General features: G+C 48.9%; 1 protein-coding gene across 2 annotated transcripts in view; it reads left to right on the top strand.

Annotated features, from left to right (window-relative positions):
- Positions 1-499: 499 nt before the first annotated feature.
- The window catches only part of cdk5 (cyclin dependent kinase 5), a 47,489-nt gene continuing 26,967 nt past the window's right edge, over positions 500-21,021 (top strand). The window contains exons 1-4 of one of the 2 annotated variants that reach the window (XM_078541196.1): positions 500-587; positions 5,903-5,991; positions 10,052-10,119; positions 11,311-11,371. In XM_078541196.1, the coding sequence (XP_078397322.1) occupies positions 551-587; positions 5,903-5,991; positions 10,052-10,119; positions 11,311-11,371 (255 nt within the window). In that variant the 5' untranslated portion in view covers positions 500-550. The remainder of the gene's footprint in view (positions 588-5,902; positions 5,992-10,051; positions 10,120-11,310; positions 11,372-21,021) is intronic. The other variant, XM_078541197.1, reaches the window with a different exon arrangement.

Below are 21,021 nucleotides of genomic sequence, written 5' to 3'. Positions count from 1 at the left end.
AACCAACTAAGGATCAGGTTATTTTGGATTTGATGTTTTGTGATGAGAAAGGGTCAATTAAAGCCATCCTGGAAAGTTGCCCTTGGGAAACAGTGATAGTGTCTCCTCCAGGCCTGAGGGTGGCGCTGCCAGCGGGAGGGGCAGCGTCTCCTCCGGGCCTGAGGGTGGCGCTGTGAGCGGGAGGTGCAGTGTCTCCTCCAGGCCTGAGGGTGGCGCTGTGAGCGGGAAGGGCAGCACCTACTCCCGGCCTGAGCTGCAGTGTCTCCTCCAGGCCTGAGGGTGGCACTGTGAGCGGGGCGTGCAGTGTCTCCTCCCGGCCTGAGATGCAGTGTTTCCTCCTGGCCTGACGGTGGCGCTGTCAGCGGCAGTGTGTCCTCCAGGCCTGAGGGTGGCGCTGTCAGCGGGAGGTGCAGTGTCTCCTCCCGGCCTGAGGTGCAGTATCTCCTCCCGGCCTGACGGTGGCGCTGTCAACGGCAGGGGCAGTGTGTCCTCCCGGCCTGACGGTGGCGCTGTGAGCCAGTTTCCCGCCGCTCAGTGTCCGGCCGCCGCGATGCAGAAATATGAGAAACTGGAGAAAATCGGGGAAGGTAAAGGGGGCGAGAGCGGGGCCGAGTCCCGGGGCCTGGTGGTTCCGAGCGGCATGTCCGAGTGTCGCTGGCCGCCGCCGGGCTCGGGCAGGCCCGGGGTTAGGGTCCGAGTGTCCGGCTCCTGCTGGAGCGGCCCTGCCGCTGGGATTAAATCCCCGGCCCCGGGTGAGGGCCCCGGGCCGCTGAGCGGAGCCTGATCACCGGGGAGAGTCCGGCTCGACCCACAGCCCGAGCTCTGTGAACGTCAGCACCGACCCTCTGACAGTGCGGCACTCCCTCAGTACTGACCCTCCGACAGTGCAGCACTCCCTCAGCACTGACCCTCTGACAGTGCAGCACTCCCTCAGTACTGACCCTCTGACAGTGCAGCACTCCCTCAGTACTGACCCTCTGACAGTGCAGCACTCCCTCAGTACTGACCCTCCGACAGTGCAGCACTCCCTCAGTACTGACCCTCCGACAGTGCGGCACTCCCTCCGCGCTGACCCTCCGACAGTGCAGCACTCCCTCAGTACTGACCCTCCGACAGTGCGGCACTCCCTCCGCGCTGACCCTCCGACAGTGCAGCACTCCCTCAGTACTGACCCTCTGACAGTGCAGCACTCCCTCAGTACTGACCCTCCGACAGTGCAGCACTCCCTCAGTACTGACCCTCCGACAGTGCGGCACTCCCTCAGTACTGACCCTCTGACAGTGCAGCACTCCCTCAGTACTGACCCTCCGACAGTGCGGCACTCCCTCAGTACTGACCCTCCGACAGTGCAGCACTCCCTCAGTACTGACCCTCCGACTGTGCAGCACTCCCTCAGTACTGACCCTCTGACAGTGCAGCACTCCCTCAGCACTGACCCTCCGACAGTGCAGCACTCCCTCAGTACTGACCCTCTGACAGTGCGGCACTCCCTCAGTACTGACCCTCCAACAGTGCTGCACTCCCTCAGCGCTGACCCTCCGACAGTGCAGTACTCCCTCAGTACTGACCCTCCGACAGTGCGGCACTCCCTCCGCGCTGACCCTCCGACAGTGCAGCACTCCCTCAGTACTGACCCTCCAACAGTGCAGCACTCCCTCAGTACTGACCCTCCGACAGTGCAGCACTCCCTCAGTACTGACCCTCCGACAGTGCAGCACTCCCTCAGTACTGACCCTCCGACAGTGCAGCACTCCCTCAGTACTGATCGTCCGACAGTGCAGCACTCCCTCAGTACCGACCCTCCGACAATGTGGCACTCCTTCAGTACTACGTTGTGTCTAAATCTCTGGGGTGGGAAATAACCCACGACCTTCTGACTGAAGAATAACCCCTGTATTTGCCACATATCTAACGCCTTTGTGATATGACAATTCACATTATATCGCACTTTTAATGCAGAATAGCTACCCACGGAGCGGTTCTGAAAGATGACCTGATAGCGTGCCAATGCATAAGGAGATATCAGCGCAGGTGACCAAAAGCTTGGTCAATGGGGTAGGTTTTAAGGTGGGCCTTAAAAAGCTAAGAGAGAGGCAGAGACTTGTAGGGAGGGAATTACAGAGCTTGGTGACCAGCAATGGTGGAGCGATTAAAATTGATGATGCACAAGTGGCCAAAATTGGAGGAGCACAGAGTTCTCAGAGGGGACAGCATAAAAGCTAAAGAGAAAGCATACAATGTGGCGAAGAGCAGTGGGAAACCAGGGGATTGGGAAGCCTACAAAGACCAACAGAGGACAACTAAAAAAGAAATAAGGAGGGAGAAGATTAAATATGAGGGTAAACTAGCCAGTAATATAAAAGAAGATTGCAAGAGTTTTTTTTAGATATATAAAGGGTAAGAGAGAGGCAAAAGTGGACATTGGGCCGCTGGAAAATGACGCTGGAGAGGTAGTAGTGGGGAACAAAGAAATGGCGGAGGAACTGAATAGGTACTTTGCGTCAGTCTTCACAGTGGAAGACACGAGTGACATCCCCAAAGTTCAAGAGAGTTGGGGGGCAGAGGTGAGTATGGTGGCCATTATCAAGGAGAAGGTGTAGGAAAACTGAAAGGTCTGAAGGTGGATAAATCACCTGGACCAGATGGATTACACCCCAGAGTTCTGAAGGAGATAGCTGAAGAGATAGTGGAGGCGTTAGTGGTGATCTTTCAGGAATCACTGGAGTCAGGGAGGGTCCCAGAGGGCTGGAAAATCGCTAATGTAACCCTCCTGTTTAAGAAGGGAGTGAGGCAAAAGATGGGAAATTACAGGCCGGTTAGCCTGACCACAGTCGTTGGTAAGATTTTAGAGGCCATTATTAAGGATGAGATTTCAGAATACTTGGAAGTGCATGGTAAAATAGGGCAAAGTCAGCATGGTTTCATCAAAGGGAAGTCATGCCTGACAAATCTGTTAGAATTCTTTGAGGAGGTAACGAGCAGGTTAGACAAAGGAGAGCCAATGGATGTTATCTACTTGGACTTCCAGAAGGCCTTTGACAAGGTGCTGCACAGGAGGCTGCTCAGTAAGATAAGAGCCCATGGTGTTAGAGGCAAGGAACTAGCATGGATAGAAGATTGGCTGTCTGGCAGGAGGCAGAGAGTGGGGATAAGGGGGTCCTTCTCAGGATGGTGGCCGGTGACTAGTGGAGTTCCGCAGGGGTCAGTGTTGGGACCACAACTTTTCACTTTATATTAATGATCGAGATGAAGGAACTGAGGGCATCCTGGCTAAGTTTGCAGATGATACAAAGATAGGTGGAGGGACAGGTAGTATTGAGGAGGCGGGGAGGCTGCAGAAGGATTTGGACAGGTTAGGAGAATGGGCAAAGAAGTGGCAGATGGAATACAACGTGGGGAAGTGTGAGGACATGCACTTTGGTAGGAAGAATAGAGGCATAGACTATTTTCAAAATGGGGAGAGAATTCAGAAATCTGGAGTGCAAAGGGATTTGGGAGTCCTAGTCCAGGATTCTCTTAAGGTTAACTTGCAGGTTGACGCGGTAGTTAGGAAGGCAAATGCAATGTTGGCATTTATTTCGAGAGGACTAGAATATAAAAGCAGGGATGTGCTGCTGAGGCTTTATAAGGCTCTGGTCAGACTACATTTAGAATATTGTGAGCAATTTTGGGCCCCGTATCTCAGGAAGGATGTGCTGGCCCTGGAGAGGGTCCAGAGGAGGTTCACGAGATTGATCCCAGGAATGAAAGGCTTAACATATGAGGAACGTTTGAGGACTCTGGGTCTATACTCGATGGAGCTTAGAAGGATGAGGGGGGATCTGATTGAAACTTACAGAATACCGAAAGGCCTGGATAGAGTGGACGTGGGGAAGATGTTTCCATTAGTAGGAGAGACTAGGACCTGAGGGCACAGCCTCAGAGTAAAGGGAAGACCTTTTAGAACAGAAATGAGGAGAAACTTCTTTAGCCAGAGAGTGGTGAATCTATGGAATTCATTGCCACAGAAGGCTGTGGAGGCCAGGTCATTGAGTGTATTTAAGACCGAGATAGATAGGTTCTTGATTGGTAAGGGGATCAAAGGTTACGGGGAGAAGGCGGGAGAATGGGGTTGAGAAACTTATCAGCCATGATTGAATGGCGGAGCAGACTCGATGGGCCGAATGGCCTAATTTCTGCTCCTATGTCTTATGGTCTTATGGTATGGGGGATTGAAGAGGTTACAGGGATAGGGAGGGATGAAGCCAGGGAGGATTTGAACAGTGGGTTGTGAAGTTTTAACATGGAGACATTTGCTGGACTCCGAGGGAAATATGCCGGAGTGAGTCCCAGGCTTTTCAGAGTGGAACCTGCAGTCACAGTGGAATTGGACAGCCACACAAAGCTGGTAATGGGGGCTGGCAGTGTTCTTCAAGTGGTAGTTTATGAAGCTGAGTCGACCTGGTCAGACTACATTTACTTTCTGCCCTGAATGGTTAAGGGGCTGCTTGTCACACCTTGTTACTGACCCACTGAGCTTTTGTTTTGACTGTCACTGCAAGACGCATGTTCCAGAATGTGAAACTCCTTGGGGACAAAAGGAACAGGAGGCCATTCAGCCTCTCAAGCCTGCTCTGCCTTTCAGTTAGATCATGGCTGATCAATATGCCTCGGTTCTGTAACTTTAATACTCTAATTCAACATAAAATCTATTAATACAAAAGCAAAATACTGCGGACCCTGGAAATCTGAAATAAAAACAAAATGCAGAAATACTCAGGTCTGGGAGCATCTGTGGTGCTGTTGGTGCCTGTCTCTCCCTCTCTCTTTGGTGTATTTCTCTCTCCTCCTCTCACACTCTGGTGTCTCGACCTCTCACTCACTTGGTATCTCTTCCTCTCTTGGTGTCTCTGTCTCTCCCTTGCATGGTGTCTCTCTCTCTCTCCTGGTGCCTCTCCCCCTCTCTCTGTTGGTGTCTCTCTCTCTCTCCTTCTCTGTTGGTATCTCTCCCTCTCTGTTGGTTGGTGTTTCTCTCGCTCTCTCTCTCACTCTGGTGTCTCTCCCTCTCTGTGTCTCAAAGGAGAGTCTCCCACCCCTGTCTCTCTCTCTATTTCTGTTGATGTCTCTTTCTCTCTGTTGGTGTTTTCTTCCCTCTCTCTCTCTCTCTCTCTCACACACACACACACTTTGGTGTCTCTACCTCTGTCTTTCTTGATGTCTCTCTCTCTCTCTGTGTTGGCATCTGTCTCTCTATTGCTGTCTGTCCCTCTCTCTCTGTTGGTGTCTTTCCCTCTCTCCCAGTTGGTGTCTCTCTCTCTCCCTCGTGTATTTTCACTGGTGTCTCTCCATCTCTCTCTGTTGGTATCTCCCCCTCTGTCTCTCAGGTGTTTCTTCTCCCCCCACTCTCTCTTTCTCTCTCCCTCTGCTGGTGTCCCTCCCTCTCTTGGTTGATGTCTCTCCCTCTCTGTCTCTTGATTAAGTCTCTCTCGATTGGTGTTTCTCCCTCTCTCTCTGTTGGCGTCTCTCTCTCTTTCTCTGTTGCTGCCTCTCCCTCTCTCTCCATTGGTGTTTTTTTTTCACTGTCTGTTAGTGTCCCTCCCTCTCTCCTCCTGTTGGTCTCTTCCTCTCTGTGTTGCTGTCTGTCTCTCTCTGTGTTGCTGTCTCTCTTTCTCTCTGTTGATGTCTCTTTCTCTCTCTCTTTGTTGGTGTCTCTTTCCCTCTCTCTTGCTCACACTCTCTGGCGTCTCTTTAGGCTCTCTCTCTGCACCCCCCACCCCACTCCCCAGTTGGTGTCTCTCCCTCTCTGCATGTGGGTGTCTCTCTCACCTGCTCTTGCAATGTGTGGAACATCAAGGGGTATTTGAAACTGAAGTTATTTCCATGAGATGGGAATTGGAAACAGCTCTGTGTCCTTTCCTCATAGGGACCTATGGGACGGTGTTTAAGGCCAAGAACAGGGAAACCCATGAAATTGTAGCATTGAAGAGAGTTCGTCTGGATGATGATGATGAGGTAAATACTCATGCATTGCTGGACTAACACACACAGCAGCCCTTGTATCCTCTTGGGTTACACTGCGAATCTACCCTCTGGTGTCACCATGTGTGTTTACCCTCTGATATGGCAGCATGTGGCTGTACCCTCTGATGTTGCAGTGTGCGACTGTACCCTCTGATGTTGCAGTGTGTGACTGTACCCTCTGATGCTGCAGTGTGTGACTGTACCCTCTGATGTTGCAGCGTGCGACTACCCTCTGATGTTGCAGTGTGCGACTGTACCCTCTGATGTTGCAGCGTGCGACTGTACCCTCTGATGTTGCAGTGTGTGACTGTACCCTCTGATGTTGCAGCGTGCGACTACCCTCTGATGTTGCAGTGTGCGACTGTACCCTCTGATGTTGCAGCGTGCGACTGTACCCTCTGATGTTGCAGTGTGCGACTGTACCCTCTGATGTTGCAGTGTGCGACTGTACCATCTTGATGTTGCAGTGTGCGACTGTACCCTCTTGATGTTGCAGTGTGCGACTGTACCCTCTTGATGTTGCAGTGTGCGACTGTACCCTCTTGATGTTGCAGTGTGCGACTGTACCCTCTGATGTTGCAGTGTGCGACTGTACCCTCTGATGTTGCAGCGTGTGACTACCCCGTGATGTTGCAGCGTGCGACTGTACCCTCTGATGTTGCAGCGTGCGACTGTACCCTCTGATGTTGCAGTGTGCGACTGTACCCTCTGATGTTGCAGTGTGCGACTGTACCCTCTGATGTTGCAGTGTGCGACTGTACCCTCTGATGTTGCAGTGTGCGACTGTACCCTCTGATGTTGCAGTGTGCGACTGTACCCTCTGATGTTGCAGTGTGCGACTGTACCCTCTGATGTTGCAGTGTGCGACTGTACCCTCTGATGTTGCAGTGTGCGACTGTACCCTCTGATGTTGCAGTGTGTGACTGTACCCTCTGATGTTGCAGCGTGTGACTACCCTGTGATGTTGCAGCGTGCGACTGTACCCTCTGATGTGGCAGTGTGCGACTGTACCCTCTGTTGTTGCAGCGTGCGACTGTACCCTCTGATGTTGCAGCGTGCGACTGTACCCTCTGATGTTGCAGCGTGCGGCTGTACCCTCTGATGTTGCAGCGTGTGACTACCCTGTGATGTTGCAGCGTGCGACTGTACCCTCTGGTGTGGCAGTGTGCGACTGTACCCTCTGTTGTTGCAGCGTGCGGCTGTACCCTCTGATATTGCAGCGTGCGACTGTACCCTCTGATGTTGCAGCGTGCGACTGTACCCTCTGATGTTGCAGCGTGCGGCTGTACCCTCTGATGTTGCAGCGTGCGGCTGTACCCTTTGATGTTGCAGTGTGCGACTGTACCCTCTTGATGTTGCAGTGTGCGACTGTACCCTCTTGATGTTGCAGTGTGCGACTGTACCCTCTGATGTTGCAGTGTGCGACTGTACCCTCTGATGTTGCAGCGTGTGACTACCCCGTGATGTTGCAGCGTGTGACTACCCCGTGATGTTGCAGCGTGCGACTGTACCCTCTGATGTTGCAGCGTGCGACTGTACCCTCTGATGTTGCAGTGTGCGACTGTACCCTCTGATGTTGCAGTGTGCGACTGTACCCTCTGATGTTGCAGTGTGCGACTGTACCCTCTGATGTTGCAGCGTGCGACTGTACCCTCTGATGTTGCAGCGTGCGGCTGTACCCTCTGATGTTGCAGCGTGTGACTACCCTGTGATGTTGCAGCGTGCGACTGTACCCTCTGGTGTGGCAGTGTGCGACTGTACCCTCTGTTGTTGCAGCGTGCGACTGTACCCTCTGATATTGCAGCGTGCGACTGTACCCTCTGATGTTGCAGCGTGCGACTGTACCCTCTGATGTTGCAGCGTGCGGCTGTACCCTCTGATGTTGCAGCGTGCGGCTGTACCCTTTGATGTTGCAGTGTGCGACTGTACCCTCTTGATGTTGCAGTGTGCGACTGTACCCTCTTGATGTTGCAGTGTGCGACTGTACCCTCTGATGTTGCAGTGTGCGACTGTACCCTCTGATGTTGCAGCGTGTGACTACCCCGTGATGTTGCAGCGTGTGACTACCCCGTGATGTTGCAGCGTGCGACTGTACCCTCTGATGTTGCAGCGTGCGACTGTACCCTCTGATGTTGCAGTGTGCGACTGTACCCTCTGATGTTGCAGTGTGCGACTGTACCCTCTGATGTTGCAGTGTGCGACTGTACCCTCTGATGTTGCAGTGTGCGACTGTACCCTCTGATGTTGCAGTGTGCGACTGTACCCTCTGATGTTGCAGTGTGTGACTGTACCCTCTGATGTTGCAGCGTGTGACTACCCTGTGATGTTGCAGCGTGCGACTGTACCCTCTGATGTTGCAGTGTGCGACTGTACCCTCTTGTTGTTGCAGCGTGCGACTGTACCCTCTGATGTTGCAGCGTGCGATTGTACCCTCTGATGTTGCAGCGTGCGACTGTACCCTCTGATGTTGCAGCGTGCGGCTGTACCCTCTGATGTTGCAGTGTGCGGCTGTACCCTCTGATGTTGCAGCGTGCGACTGTACCCTCTGATGTGGCAGTGTGCGACTGTACCCTCTGTTGTTGTTGCAGCGTGCGACTGTACCCTCTGATGTTGCAGTGTGCGACTGTACCCTCTGATGTTGCAGCGTGCGACTGTACCCTCTGATGTTGCAGCGTGCGGCTGTACCCTCTGATGTTGCAGTGTGCGGCTGTACCCTCTGATGTTGCAGCGTGCGACTGTACCCTCTGATGTTGCAGCGTGCGACTGTACCCTCTGATGTTGCAGCGTGCGACTGTACCCTCTGATGTTGCAGCGTGCGACTGTACCCTCTGATGTTGCAGCGTGTGGCTGTACCCTCTGATGTTGCAGCGTGCGGCTGTATCCTCTGATGTTGCAGCGTGCGACTGTACCCACTGCTGTTGCCGTGTGTGACTGTACATTCGTGTTGCTATGTGCGAGTGCACCCTCTGGTTTGGCATGTGTGATTGTACTCTGGTGTTATGGTATTCAATTGTACTCTGGTGTTACTGTCTGTGACTGTGCCCTCTGCTCTTGCAGTGTGTGACTGTACCCTCTGGTGGTACCGTGTGCGGCTGTACGCTCTGCTGTTGTGTGCGGCTGTACCCTATGGTGTTACCGTGTGTGACTGTACGCTCAGTTGCTGATGTGTGTGACTGTACGCTCAGCTGTTGATGTGTGTGACTGTACGCTCAGCTGTTGATGTGTGTGACTGTACGCTCAGCTGTTGATGTGTGTGACTGTACGCTCAGCTGTTGATGTGTGTGACTGTACGCTCAGCTGTTGATGTGTGTGACTGTACGCTCAGCTGTTGATGTGTGTGACTGTACGCTCAGCTGTTGATGTGTGTGACTGTACGCTCAGCTGTTGATGTGTGTGACTGTACGCTCAGCTGTTGATGTGTGTGACTGTACGCTCAGCTGATGATGTGTGTGACTGTACGCTCAGCTGTTGATGTGTGCGACTCTGCTCAACTGTTGTGTGCAATTGTTCCCTCTGATGTTTTGTGTGTGATTGTACCCTGTGGTTTGGCTGTGTGACTGTATCCTCTGCTGTTGCTGTGTGTGAGTGTAGCCTATGGCAATGCCATGTGTGACGGTATCTTCTGTTGCCGTGTGTGATTGTACACTCTGCTGTTGCCGTGTGTGATTGTACACTGCTGTTGCCATGTGGAACTATAACCTCTGCCGTTGTTGTGTGTGTCTGTATCCTCTAATGTGGCCATATGGATCTGTACCCTCTGGCGTGGCTGTGTGCAACCTTACCCCCTGACATTGCCATGTGGGACTGCACCCTTTGCTGTCTCCGTATGCAACTGTACCCTCTGCTGTTGCCGTCTGTGACCATCCTCTGCTGTTGCCGTGTGTGACTATTCTCTGCTCTGGCTGTGTGTGACTGTATCTTGTGTTAGTGTGAGACTGTAGCCTCTGGCGTTGCCTCGTGATTGTATTTTCTGATGTTGGTGTGTGACTGACTCTGGTGTTAACAGCCTGTAGCTGCTTGTTTAATGCTATTTTTGTTCTGTTTCTCTCAGGGTGTCCCCAGCTCAGCTCTGCGAGAAATCTGCCTTCTGAAAGAGCTGAAACATAAGAACATTGTGCGGTAAGAGTGGTGTCTGAGACAGACGTTCACTGATCAATTTTCTGTTGCAATCTGTGTGCTTCAGTGACCTGGGGCTGTACAAAGGATGAAGTGCCTGAGGTTCCTTTGTGTATTGGTGCAGTAGTGAACTCTGTCGCACGAGGGCACCAGTCAGTAATAGAAACAACGATTTTGACCCTTTTTTAAATTCATTCATGGGATGGGATGTGGGTGTCACTGGCTAGGGCAGCATTTTTATTGCCCATCCCTAATTGCCCTTGTTCAGAGGGCAGTTAAGAGTCAAACACGTTGCTGTGGGTCTGGAGTCACATGTAGGCCAGACCGGGTAAGGACGGCAGATTTCCCTTCCCTAAAGAACATTAGTGAACCAGATGGGTTTTTTACAACAATCGACAATGGTTTCATGGTCACCATCAGACTTTTAATTCCAGATTTTTATTGAATTCAAATTTCACCATCTGCCGTGGTGGGATTCGAACCTGGATCCCCAACCTTGGGTCTCTGGATTACTAGCCCAGTGACAATACCACTACACCACTGCCTCCCCTGAGATGAGGGTAGGGGGTGTTTTGCGGGCAGGGTTCAAAGGACAGTGGAATTAGGGTGGGGCTCCAGGGCCTGTAGTTGACAAGGTTCAGGCGTCACTGGGGCCAGGGCAGGGTTCAGGGACACTGTGATAAAAGCAAAATACCGCGGATGCTGCGAATCTGAAACAAAATCAGAAATGCTGGAAAAACTCAGCAGGTCTAACAGCATCTGTGGAGAGAAAAAAACAACAGTTAACGTTTTTAGCTCTGTAGAAGAGTCATACGTACTCGAAACGTTAACTCTTTTTTTTTCTCCACAGATGCTGTTAGACCTGCTGAGTTTTTCCAGCATTTTCTGTTTTTATTTCAGGGACACGGGCAGGTTTTGGGGAGCTCAGTGTAGGGTTTGTAGATTCATGGGCAGCGGGAGAAGGGCTGGGAATGGTTCGGGTGGAGCGGGTGCTGTGGGCTCGAGGCAGGGTTCAATGGGAGGTGGTGCAGAGCCATTTTCATACTGACTCATATCATTCATGTTGACCCAGTTGGGTTGATTGTAAAAGCTGGGAGCAGGAGTCAGGCCACACAACTCTTATTTCAAAGCTGAAACATTAATTCCACTGCCAGGGATTGGGGATCTGATCTGTATTTTCTGTTCCCTCCAAAGGCTACATGATGTTCTACACAGCGACAAGAAGCTGACGCTCGTGTTTGAGTATTGTGACCAGGTAACTACAGATCTCTGCAACAACCTCCATCTCCAGCAGACAGTAACAGAGTGAGTTGCAGGCTGGGGTCTAATGCAGAGAGTTGGTGGGGCTTATACATAGAATAATGGGTACCCAGGAGTGAATCACAGACTGGAATCTCTACGAGGTATTCCCTACCACTGAAGTCAAATTGACTGGTCTGTAGTTGCCGGCTTTATCCTTGCACCCCTCTTTTGAAGAAGGGTGTAACATTTGCAATTCCCCAGTCCTCTGGCACCTCCCCTGTGTCTAAGGAAGACTGGAAGATTATCACTGGTGCCACTGCAGTTTCTACCCTCACCTCCCTCAGTACCCTCGGATGCATTTCATCCAGTCCTGATAGCTTATCTATTTTAAGTAAAGATAGCCTTTTTTACACCTCCTCCTTCTCAATTGTAAGTGTTTCTACAGTGCCAGTTACCTCCTCTTTCACCTTTGCCTGGGTAGCATCTTCTCCCTTTGTAAAGACAGATGCAAAGTACTCATTTAATACCTCTGCTATTTCTCCTGCCTCCTTGTGCAAGTTCCACTTTTGTCCCTAATCAGCCCTATTCTTTCTTTTGCCACCCTTTTATTATTTACTGCTCATAAAAGACCCTGGGTTTCCCTTTTATGTTCACTGCCAGTCTCTTTTCATGCTCTCTCCTTGCTTTTCTTAATGGTTTTTTCACTTCCCCTCTGGTCCTTCGATATTCAGCCTGATTCCCCATTGTATTTTCTACCTGACATCTGTCGTACGCGCACTTCTTCCTTTACATCTTCACCTCTACCTCTCTCATCATCCGGGGTGCTCTGGATTTATTTGTCCTACCTTTCCCCTTCAAGGGAATATACCTTGAATAGACATTGCCTGCAGTATCTTTTCTTTGAAGGTGGCCCATTGTTCAGCCACCGTCTTTTCTGCCAACATTTGATTGTAACTCACTCAACTCAGATGTATTCTCACCCCATTGAAGTTGGCTTTCCTCCAGTTAATTATCCCCGCTCTGGATTGTCCCCTGTCCTTTTCCATGACCAACCTAAACCTTATGATACAATGGTCACCGTCGCCGAAATGCTCTCCCACTGATATTTGATCCACTTGGGCCAACTCATTCCCCAGAACCAGGTCCATCAGAGCCTGCCCTCTCGTTGGACCGGAAACACTGCTGCAGAAAATTATATTGAACACTGTAGTAATTATGGTTTTATTAAATGTTGGACTGTACCTTGAAGAATAGTCCTGTGGTGTAAGATCACATGATCCGTGTAAACCAATGTGTTAGCAGTGTGGGCTACCTCTACAGGCAGTGTAGAGATAGAGATGGAGTTGAAAGCACACGTGTAGTTGCTGCTGTCTGTATTGTAAATAAACCTAATGTTTCCACTTAGAAAGTTGTCTGCAGATCAACTCGATTACAAATAGGTGATAAGGCCACACTACAACACCCAGTCTATATTTGGATAATTAAAGTCCCCATTATGATCGCTGTATAACTCTTGCATCTCTCTGTAATTTCTTTGCAAATTTGTTTCTCTACATCCCCTCCACTAGTTGGTGGTCTATATACTATACCGATCAATGTTATTGCACCTGTTTCATTCCTTACCTCTAACTATAAAGACTCAGTCTTTGACCCCTCTGAAACATCCTCTCTCTCCAGTACTGTAATACCACCTTTAATCAATACTGTCACTCCCCTCCCACCCTTTTCTTCCTTTCCTGTCTCTCCTAAATATCTTGTACCCAGGAATATTTAATGCCTAGTTCTGTCCTTCTTTGAGCCAGGTCTCTGTTATAGCGATAATATCATAATTCCATTTGTCAACCTGTGCCTGTAGTTCACCAATCTTATTAACCATACTCCGTCCATTCACATACACGCACATTTACCCTGACTTAGGCTTTTTAACTTTCCCCTTTACTCTGACCCCATCTAATGACTTAGTATTTTTTTTCATTATTCATTTACGGGATGTGGGCATCGCTGGCTATGTCAGCATTTATTGTCCATCCCTATTGTCCTTGAGAAGGTGGTGGTGAGCTGCTTTCTTGAACCGCTGCAGTCCATGTGGTGTAGGTACACCCACAGTGCTGTTAGAGAGGGAGTTGCAGGATTTTGACCCGGCGACAGTGAAGGAACGGTGATATAGTTCCAAGTCAGGATGGTGAGTGACTTGGAGGAGAACTTCCAGGTGGTGGTGTTCCCATGTGTCTGTTGCCCTTGTCCTTTTAGATAGTGGTGGTCAAGGGTTTGGAAGGTGCTGTCTAAGAAGCCTTGGTGAGTTTCTGCAGTGCATCTTGTAGATGGTACACACACTGCTGCCACTGTGCATCGGTGGTTGCAGGCTGCTTTGTCCTGGATGGTGTCAAGCTTCTTGAGTGTTGTTGGAGCTGCACTCATCCAGGCAAGTGGGGAGTATTCCAACATATTTCTGACTTGTGCCTTGTAGATGGTGGACAGGCTTTGGGGAGTCAGTCAGGAGGTCGGTTACTCGTTGCAGGATTCCTAGCCTCTGACCTGCTCCTGTAGCCACAGCATTTATATGGCTAGTCCAGTTCAGTTTCTGGTCAATGGTAACCCTCAGGATGTTGATAGTGGGGGATTCAATGGTGGTAATGTAATTGAGCATCAAGGGGCGATGCTAGATTCTCCCTTTTTGGAGATGGTGATTACCTGACACTTGTGTGGCGTGAATGTTACTTGCCACTTGTCAGCCCAAGCCTCGAAATTGTCCAGGTCTTGCTGCATTTGGACATGGATTGCTTCAGTATTTGAGGCATCGTGAATGGTGCTGAATATTGTGCAATCATCAGTGAATATCCCCACTTCTGACCTTATGATGGAAGGAAGGTCATTGATGAAGCAGCTGAAGATAGTAGGGCCTAGGACACTACCCTGAGGAATTCCTGCAGTGATGTCCTGCAGCTGAGATGACCGATCTCCAACAACCACAACCATCTTCCTTTGTGCTAGGTATGACTTCAACCAACGGAGAGTTTTCCCCCTGATTTGCATGACTCTAGTTTTGCTAGGGCTCCTTGATGCCACACTCGGTCAAATGCTGCCTTGATGTCAAGGGCAGTCACTCTCACCTCACCTCGGGAGTTCAGCTCTTTTGTCCATGTTTGAACCAAGGCTATAATGAGATCAGAAGCTGAGTGGCCCTGGCAGAACCCAAACTGGGCATCAGTGAACAGGTTATTGCTAAGCAAGTGCCGCTCGATAGCACTGTTGATGACCCCTTCCATCACTTTACTGATGATTGAGAGTAGACTGATGGGGCGGTAATTGGCCGGGTTGGATTTGTCCTGTTTTTTGCGTACAGGACATACCTGGGCAATTTTCCACATTGCCAGGTAGATGCCAGTGTTGTAGCTGTACTGGAACAGCTTGGCTAGGGGCGCGGCAAGTTCTGGAGCACAAGTCTTAAGTACTATTGTCAGGGCCCATAGCCTTTGCAGTATCCAAAGCCTTCAACTGTTTCTTGATATCACGTGGAATGAATTGAATTCGCTGAAGACTGGCATCTGTGATGCTGGGGACCTCCGGAGGAGGTCAAGATGGATCATCCGCTTGGCACTTCCGGCTGAAGATTTTTGCAAATGCTTCAGCCTTATCTTTCGCACTGATGTGCTGGACTCCCCCATCATTGAGGATGGGGATATTTGTGGAGCCTCCTCCTCCTGTAAGTTATTTAATTGTCCACCACCATTCACAACTGGATGTGGCGGGACTGCTATCCTCATCTGATCCATCACTTGTGAAATCACTTAGCTCTGTCTATCACTTGTTGCTTATGCTGTTTGACATGCAAGTAGTCCTGTAGTGTAGCTTCACCAGGCTGACACCTCATTTTTAGGTATGCCTGGAGTTGCTCCTGGCATGCTGTCCTGCACTCTTCATTGAACCAGGGTTGATCCCATGGCTTGATGGTATTGATAGAGTGGGGGATATGCTGGGCCATGAGGTTACAGATTGTGTTCGAGTACAATTCTGCTGCTGCTATGACCCACAGTGCCTCATGGATGCCCAGTCTTGAATTGCTAGATCTGTTCGAAATCCACCCCATTTAGCACGGTGTTAGTGCCACTCAACACGATGAAGGGTATCCTCAATGTGAAGATGGGACATCGTCTCCACAATGACTGTGCGGTGATGACTCTTACCGACACTGTCATGGACGGATGCATCTGTGGCAGGCAGGTTGGTGAGGATGAGGTCAAGTATGATTTTCCCTCTTGTTGGTTCCCTCACCACCTGCCGCTATGTCCTTTAGGACTCGGTCAGCTCGATCAGTAGTGGTGCTACCGAGCCACTCTTGGTTGAAGTCCCCCACCCTGAGTACATTCTGTACCCTTGCCACCCTCAGTGCTTCCTCCAGGTGGTGTTCAACATGGAGAAGCACTGATTCATCAGCTGAGGGAGGGCGGTACGTGGTAATCAGCAGGAGGTTTCCTTGCCCATGTTTGACCTGATGCCATGAGACTTAATGAGGACTCCAAGGGAAACTGCCTCCTGACGTATACCACTGTGCTGCCACCTCTGCTGGGCCTGTCCTGACAGTGGGACAGGACATACCCAGGGATGGTGATGGTGGAGTCTGGGACATTATCTGTAAGATATGATTCTGCGAGTATGACTATTTCAGGCTGTTGCTTGACTAGTCTGTGAGACGGCTCTCCCAATTTTGGCACTAGCCCCCGGATGTTAGTAAGGAGGACTTGGCAGGGTCGACAGGACTGAGTTTGTCATTGTCGTTTCCGTTGCCTACTCTAATTCTATCAAACTCTCCAAGTGTTCTGTTTACCTTGATACTCCTCTCTGAGATATCCTCCTTATCGGTTAATACTTTGCTACTTCCCACTGCCAGTTTTTCTCCTTTCTACTCTGAATTTCTCCTCAGGTTCCCATCCCCCTGCCAATCTAGTTTAAACCCTCCCCAACAGCACTAACAAACCTCCCCGCAAGGACACTAGTCCCAGTCCTGTTAAGGTGTAACCTGTCCTTCTTGTACAGGTCCCACCTGCCCCAGAAATGGTCCCAGTGCCTCAGAAATCTAAAGCCCGCCCTTCTACTCCATTTCTCTAGCCATGTGTTGAACGGCTCAACCTTCCTATTTTAATTCTCACTAGCACACGGCACTGGGAGTAATCCTGAGGCTACTGCTTGAGGTCCTGCTTTTAAATTCCCTTCCTAACTTCCTAAAATCTGCTTTCAGGACCTCATCCCTCTTTCTACCTATCTAATTGCTCCCAATGTGGACCACGACCCCTGGGTGTTCACCCTCCTGAAAAGAATGTCCTGCAGCCGCTCTGTGACATCCTTGACCCTGGCACCAGGGAGGCAACATACCATCCTGGAGTCATGTCTATGGCCACAGAAACGCCTGTCTGCTCTCCTAACTAACGAATCCCCTACCACTATAGCACTTCCACTCTTCCTCCTCCCCTCCTGTGCAGCTGAGCCACCCGTGGTTCCACAAAGTTGGCTGTTGCTACAGCCCTCTGAGGAACCATCTCGCTCACCAGTATCCAAAATGGAAAAGTGGTTAAAGAACGAGATAACCTCAGGAGATTTTTGCTCTACCTGCCTGTTTCTCTTAGATACTCTGGCGGTCATCCATTCTCTCTCTGCCTGTGTACTTCTTCGCTGTGGTGTGATCACCTTTCTAAACTTGCTGTCCATGTAATCCTCTGCCTTGCGGATACACACACTGACTCCAGCCACTACTTGAGTTCTGCAACCCGGAGTTCAAGTTTCTGCGGCTGGTGACACTTGCTGCAGATGTAGTCATCCTCCGCGACTTCCCACATCCTACAAGATGCACATTCCACATGGCCAAGTTGCGTTGGCATACCTTAGACTTTATATAAAGTGTTTACTCCAGTATGATATAATGTAATAACTCATCTGTCACTCACCAATCCTCTCCTCTGTGCTGAGTCTGGAAAGGACTATGCTTACCAACCAAACAGCTTACGGGACTCATGTGATGTCACTTTTAGATTTTATCTGTAAACTCCCTGCTCTCTTTCTCTGCTACTTTTTGGGCTCTCTCTCTCTCTCTCTCTCTCTCTCTCTGAACTCCACTCCTTGATTGGCTTTATGTGTTAATTAGTTAATAAGTTTAACTAATTAATTTATAATGACTAAACCTCCCAATAAGTCTTGTCAGTTAAATTTACCAGTACTAATAAAAACTTACAGTCACTAATAATTGCAGGCAGTTAGAGGTCTTAAAATATTAAGTTTTTTACAATATCAGTGATTTTAAGTCTGTTAAATATTTTAAGTTAGGTAATTACAGGGTGTTTAATTTTTTACGTTATACTTAATTTCAGCACTTTACACATGGTCCCTAAAAGCAGTAACTCGCCAACCAATGAACTCATGGCTTTCCTGTAATGTGACTGCTTGATCTTTTTTGCTTCTAACCCAGTGTTTTAGAGCTGAAGCATCTGTCCCTGGTGTGTTCTCCAATCAGGTTCACTCTCTACCTCTCTCCCGGCTAAATGTAGGCCCCCAAGCCCCACTCTCTCTCTATATCCTCGCTGTTCCCGGTGCACTGTCCCCATCCCCGGTGCGATCATAATATGACTGAATTTACACTCAGTTTGAGGGAGAGAAGATTGGGTCCAAGACTAGCATTTTAAACTTAAATAAGGGCAATTATGTGGGAATGAAAGTAGAGCTAGCTAAAGTGAACTGGGAAATGAGGTTACGGGATAGGTCAATAGAGATGCAGTGGCAGACATTTAAAAGGATATTTCAGAATAGACAGAATAGATACATTCTAATGAGAAAGAAAAATTCCAAAGGGATGACCTACGATCCATAGTTAACTAAAGCAATTAAGGACGGTATCAAACTTAAAGACAAAGCATGTAATTGCGCAAAGACAGATAGCATGTCAGAAGATTGGACAGAATATAAAGAACAGCAAAGAATGACAAAAATATTAACAAGGAGGGAAAAATTAGAGTATGAGAGAAAGCTATTTAGAAATATAAAGACAGACAGTAAGAGTTTCTATAGATATTTAAATAAGAAAAAGAGTTAATAAAGTGAGCGTTGGTCCAACAGAAAGTGAATCTTGGGAAGTAATAATGGAAAATAAGGAGATGGCGGATGAATTAAACAGGTATTTTGCATTGGCCTTCACTACAGAGGATGCAAGTAACATCCCAGAAATAGATGTAAATCAGGAAATGGAAGGGAGGGAGGAACTCAGGAAAATTACAATCGCCAGGGAAATGATACTGAGCAAATTGTTGCAGCTGTATGGTGACAAATCCCCGGGTCCTGATGGTCTTCATCCTAGGGCCTTAAAAGAAGTGGCTAGTGTGATAGCTGATGCGTTGATTTTAATTTTCCAAAATTCTCTAGATTCAGGGAAGATTCCATTAGATTGGAAAATCGCAAATGTAACTTTTTATTCAAAAGGGGAGGGAGACAGAAAGCAGGAATCTACAGACCAATTAGCTTAACATCTGTCATAGGGAAAATGTTGGAAGGTATAATTAAAGATGTTATGGCAGGGCACTTAGAAAGAAATCATGGCAATCAGGCAGAGTCAGCATGGTTTCGTGAAAGATAAAGGGGAACTGGTGGATGTACTGTACTTAGATTTCCAGAATGCTTTTGATAAGGTGCCACATCAAAGGTTATTGCAGAAAATAAAAGCTCATGGTGTAGGGGGTAACATATCGGCATGGATAGAAGATTGGCTGGCTAACAGGGAAAAGAGTGTAGTCATAAAAGGATCTTTTTCAGGTTGATGGGATGTAATAGGTTGATGGGATGGGATAGTGGTGTGCCACAGGGATCAGTGCTGGGCCCTCAACTTGTTTACAATTTATATCATGATTTGGATGAAGGGATCGAAGGGATGGTTGCTAAATTTGCTGATGATGCAAAGATAGTTGGAAAGTAAGTGGTGACGAGGACATGAGGCTACAATGGGATACAGATAAGTGAGCAGACAAAGATCTGGAAAATGGAGTATAATGTTGGCAAATGTGAAATCGTTCATTTTGGCAGGAAGAACTAAAAAGAAGCATGTTATCTAAATGGTGAGAAATTGTAGCGCTCTGAGATTCAAAGGGATCTGGTGTCCCTAGTGTGTGAATCACAGAAGGCCAATATGCAGGAACAGCAAGTAATTGGGAAAGCTAATAGAATGTTATTATTTATTGCGAGGCGAATTGAATACAAAAGTAAGGAGGTTATGCTTCAGTTGTACAGGGCACTGGTGAGATCACATCTGGAGAGTATTGTGTACAGTACTGGTCTCCTTATCTAAGGAGGGATGTAAATGCATTAGAAGCAGTTCAGAGAAGGTTTACTAAACTAATAGCTGGAATGGGGAAAGATTGGACATGCTGAGCTTGTATCCGCTGGAATTTAGAAGAATAAGAGGTGACTTGATTGAAACATATAAGATCCTGAGGGGTAGAGAGGATGTTTCCCCTTGTGGGAGAATCTAGACTGCTTAAAAATAAGGGGTCGCACATTTAAGACAGACGAGGAGAAATTTTTTCTCTCAGAGAGTTATGAGTCTTTGGAACTCTCTTCCTCAAATGGCAGCGAAAGCAGGGTCTTTGAATATTTTTAAGGCAGAGCTAGATATATTCTTGATTAACAGGGGGGGTGAAAGATTACTGGAGGTAGGTGGGAAGTTACAGCCAGATCAACTAAGATTTTATTGAGTGGAGAATCAGACTTGAAGGGCCAAGTGGCCTACTTCTGCTCCTTGTTTGTATTTTCTCCACCAGGTTCGCACTCTGCCTGTCTCCCAGGTAAATGTAGGCCTCAAGCTCTACCCTCTAATAAGTCGTAGGAGCAGAATAGGCCATTTGGCCCATCGAGTCTGCTCCGCCATTCAATTATCAGATCATGGCTGACCTGATAATCCTCAACTCCACTTTCCTGCCTTTTCCCCATAACCCTTGATTCCCTTACTGATTAAAAATCTATCTACCTTGAATATCCTTAACGACCCAGCCTCTACAGCCCTCTGCAGTAAAGAATTCCACAGATTCACTACCCTCTGAGAGAAGAAATTTCTCGCCCCTTACTCTGAGATTATGCTCTCTGGTCCTAGACTCTCCCACAAGGGGAAACAACTTCTCAAGCCCTCTAAGAATCATATATGTTTGGAGGGGAGATGGTGGCATAGTGGTATTGTCACTGGACCAGAGGTCTGGTATTCCAGAGACCCAGGGTAATGCTCTGGGGACCCAGGATCGAATCCCACCACGGCAGAAATAAAAATGTGGAATTAAAAGTCTGATGATGACCATGAAACCATTGCCGATTTTGCAAAAACCCATCTAATGTCCTTTACCTGCTGTCCTTACCTGGTCTGGTCTGGCCTATATGTGACTTGGGCCTTGCTGCATGGCGGCATGGACTGCTTCAGCATCTGAGGAATCGCGAATGGTGCAGAACATTGTGCAATCATCACCACTTCTGACCTTATGATGGAAGCAGCTGAAGATGGTTGGGCCTAGGACACTACCCTCAGGAACTCCTGCAGTGATGTCCTGGGACTGAGTTGATTGACCTCCGTCAACCACAACCATCTTCCTTTGTGGTAGGTATGATTCCAGCCAGTGGAGAGTTTTCCTCTTGATTCCCATTGAC

Source organism: Cetorhinus maximus, chromosome 4, assembly GCF_964194155.1.
Source record: "Cetorhinus maximus chromosome 4, sCetMax3.hap1.1, whole genome shotgun sequence".
Classification (NCBI taxonomy): domain Eukaryota; kingdom Metazoa; phylum Chordata; class Chondrichthyes; order Lamniformes; family Cetorhinidae; genus Cetorhinus; species Cetorhinus maximus.
This window is presented reverse-complemented; position numbering and strand designations above follow the sequence as displayed.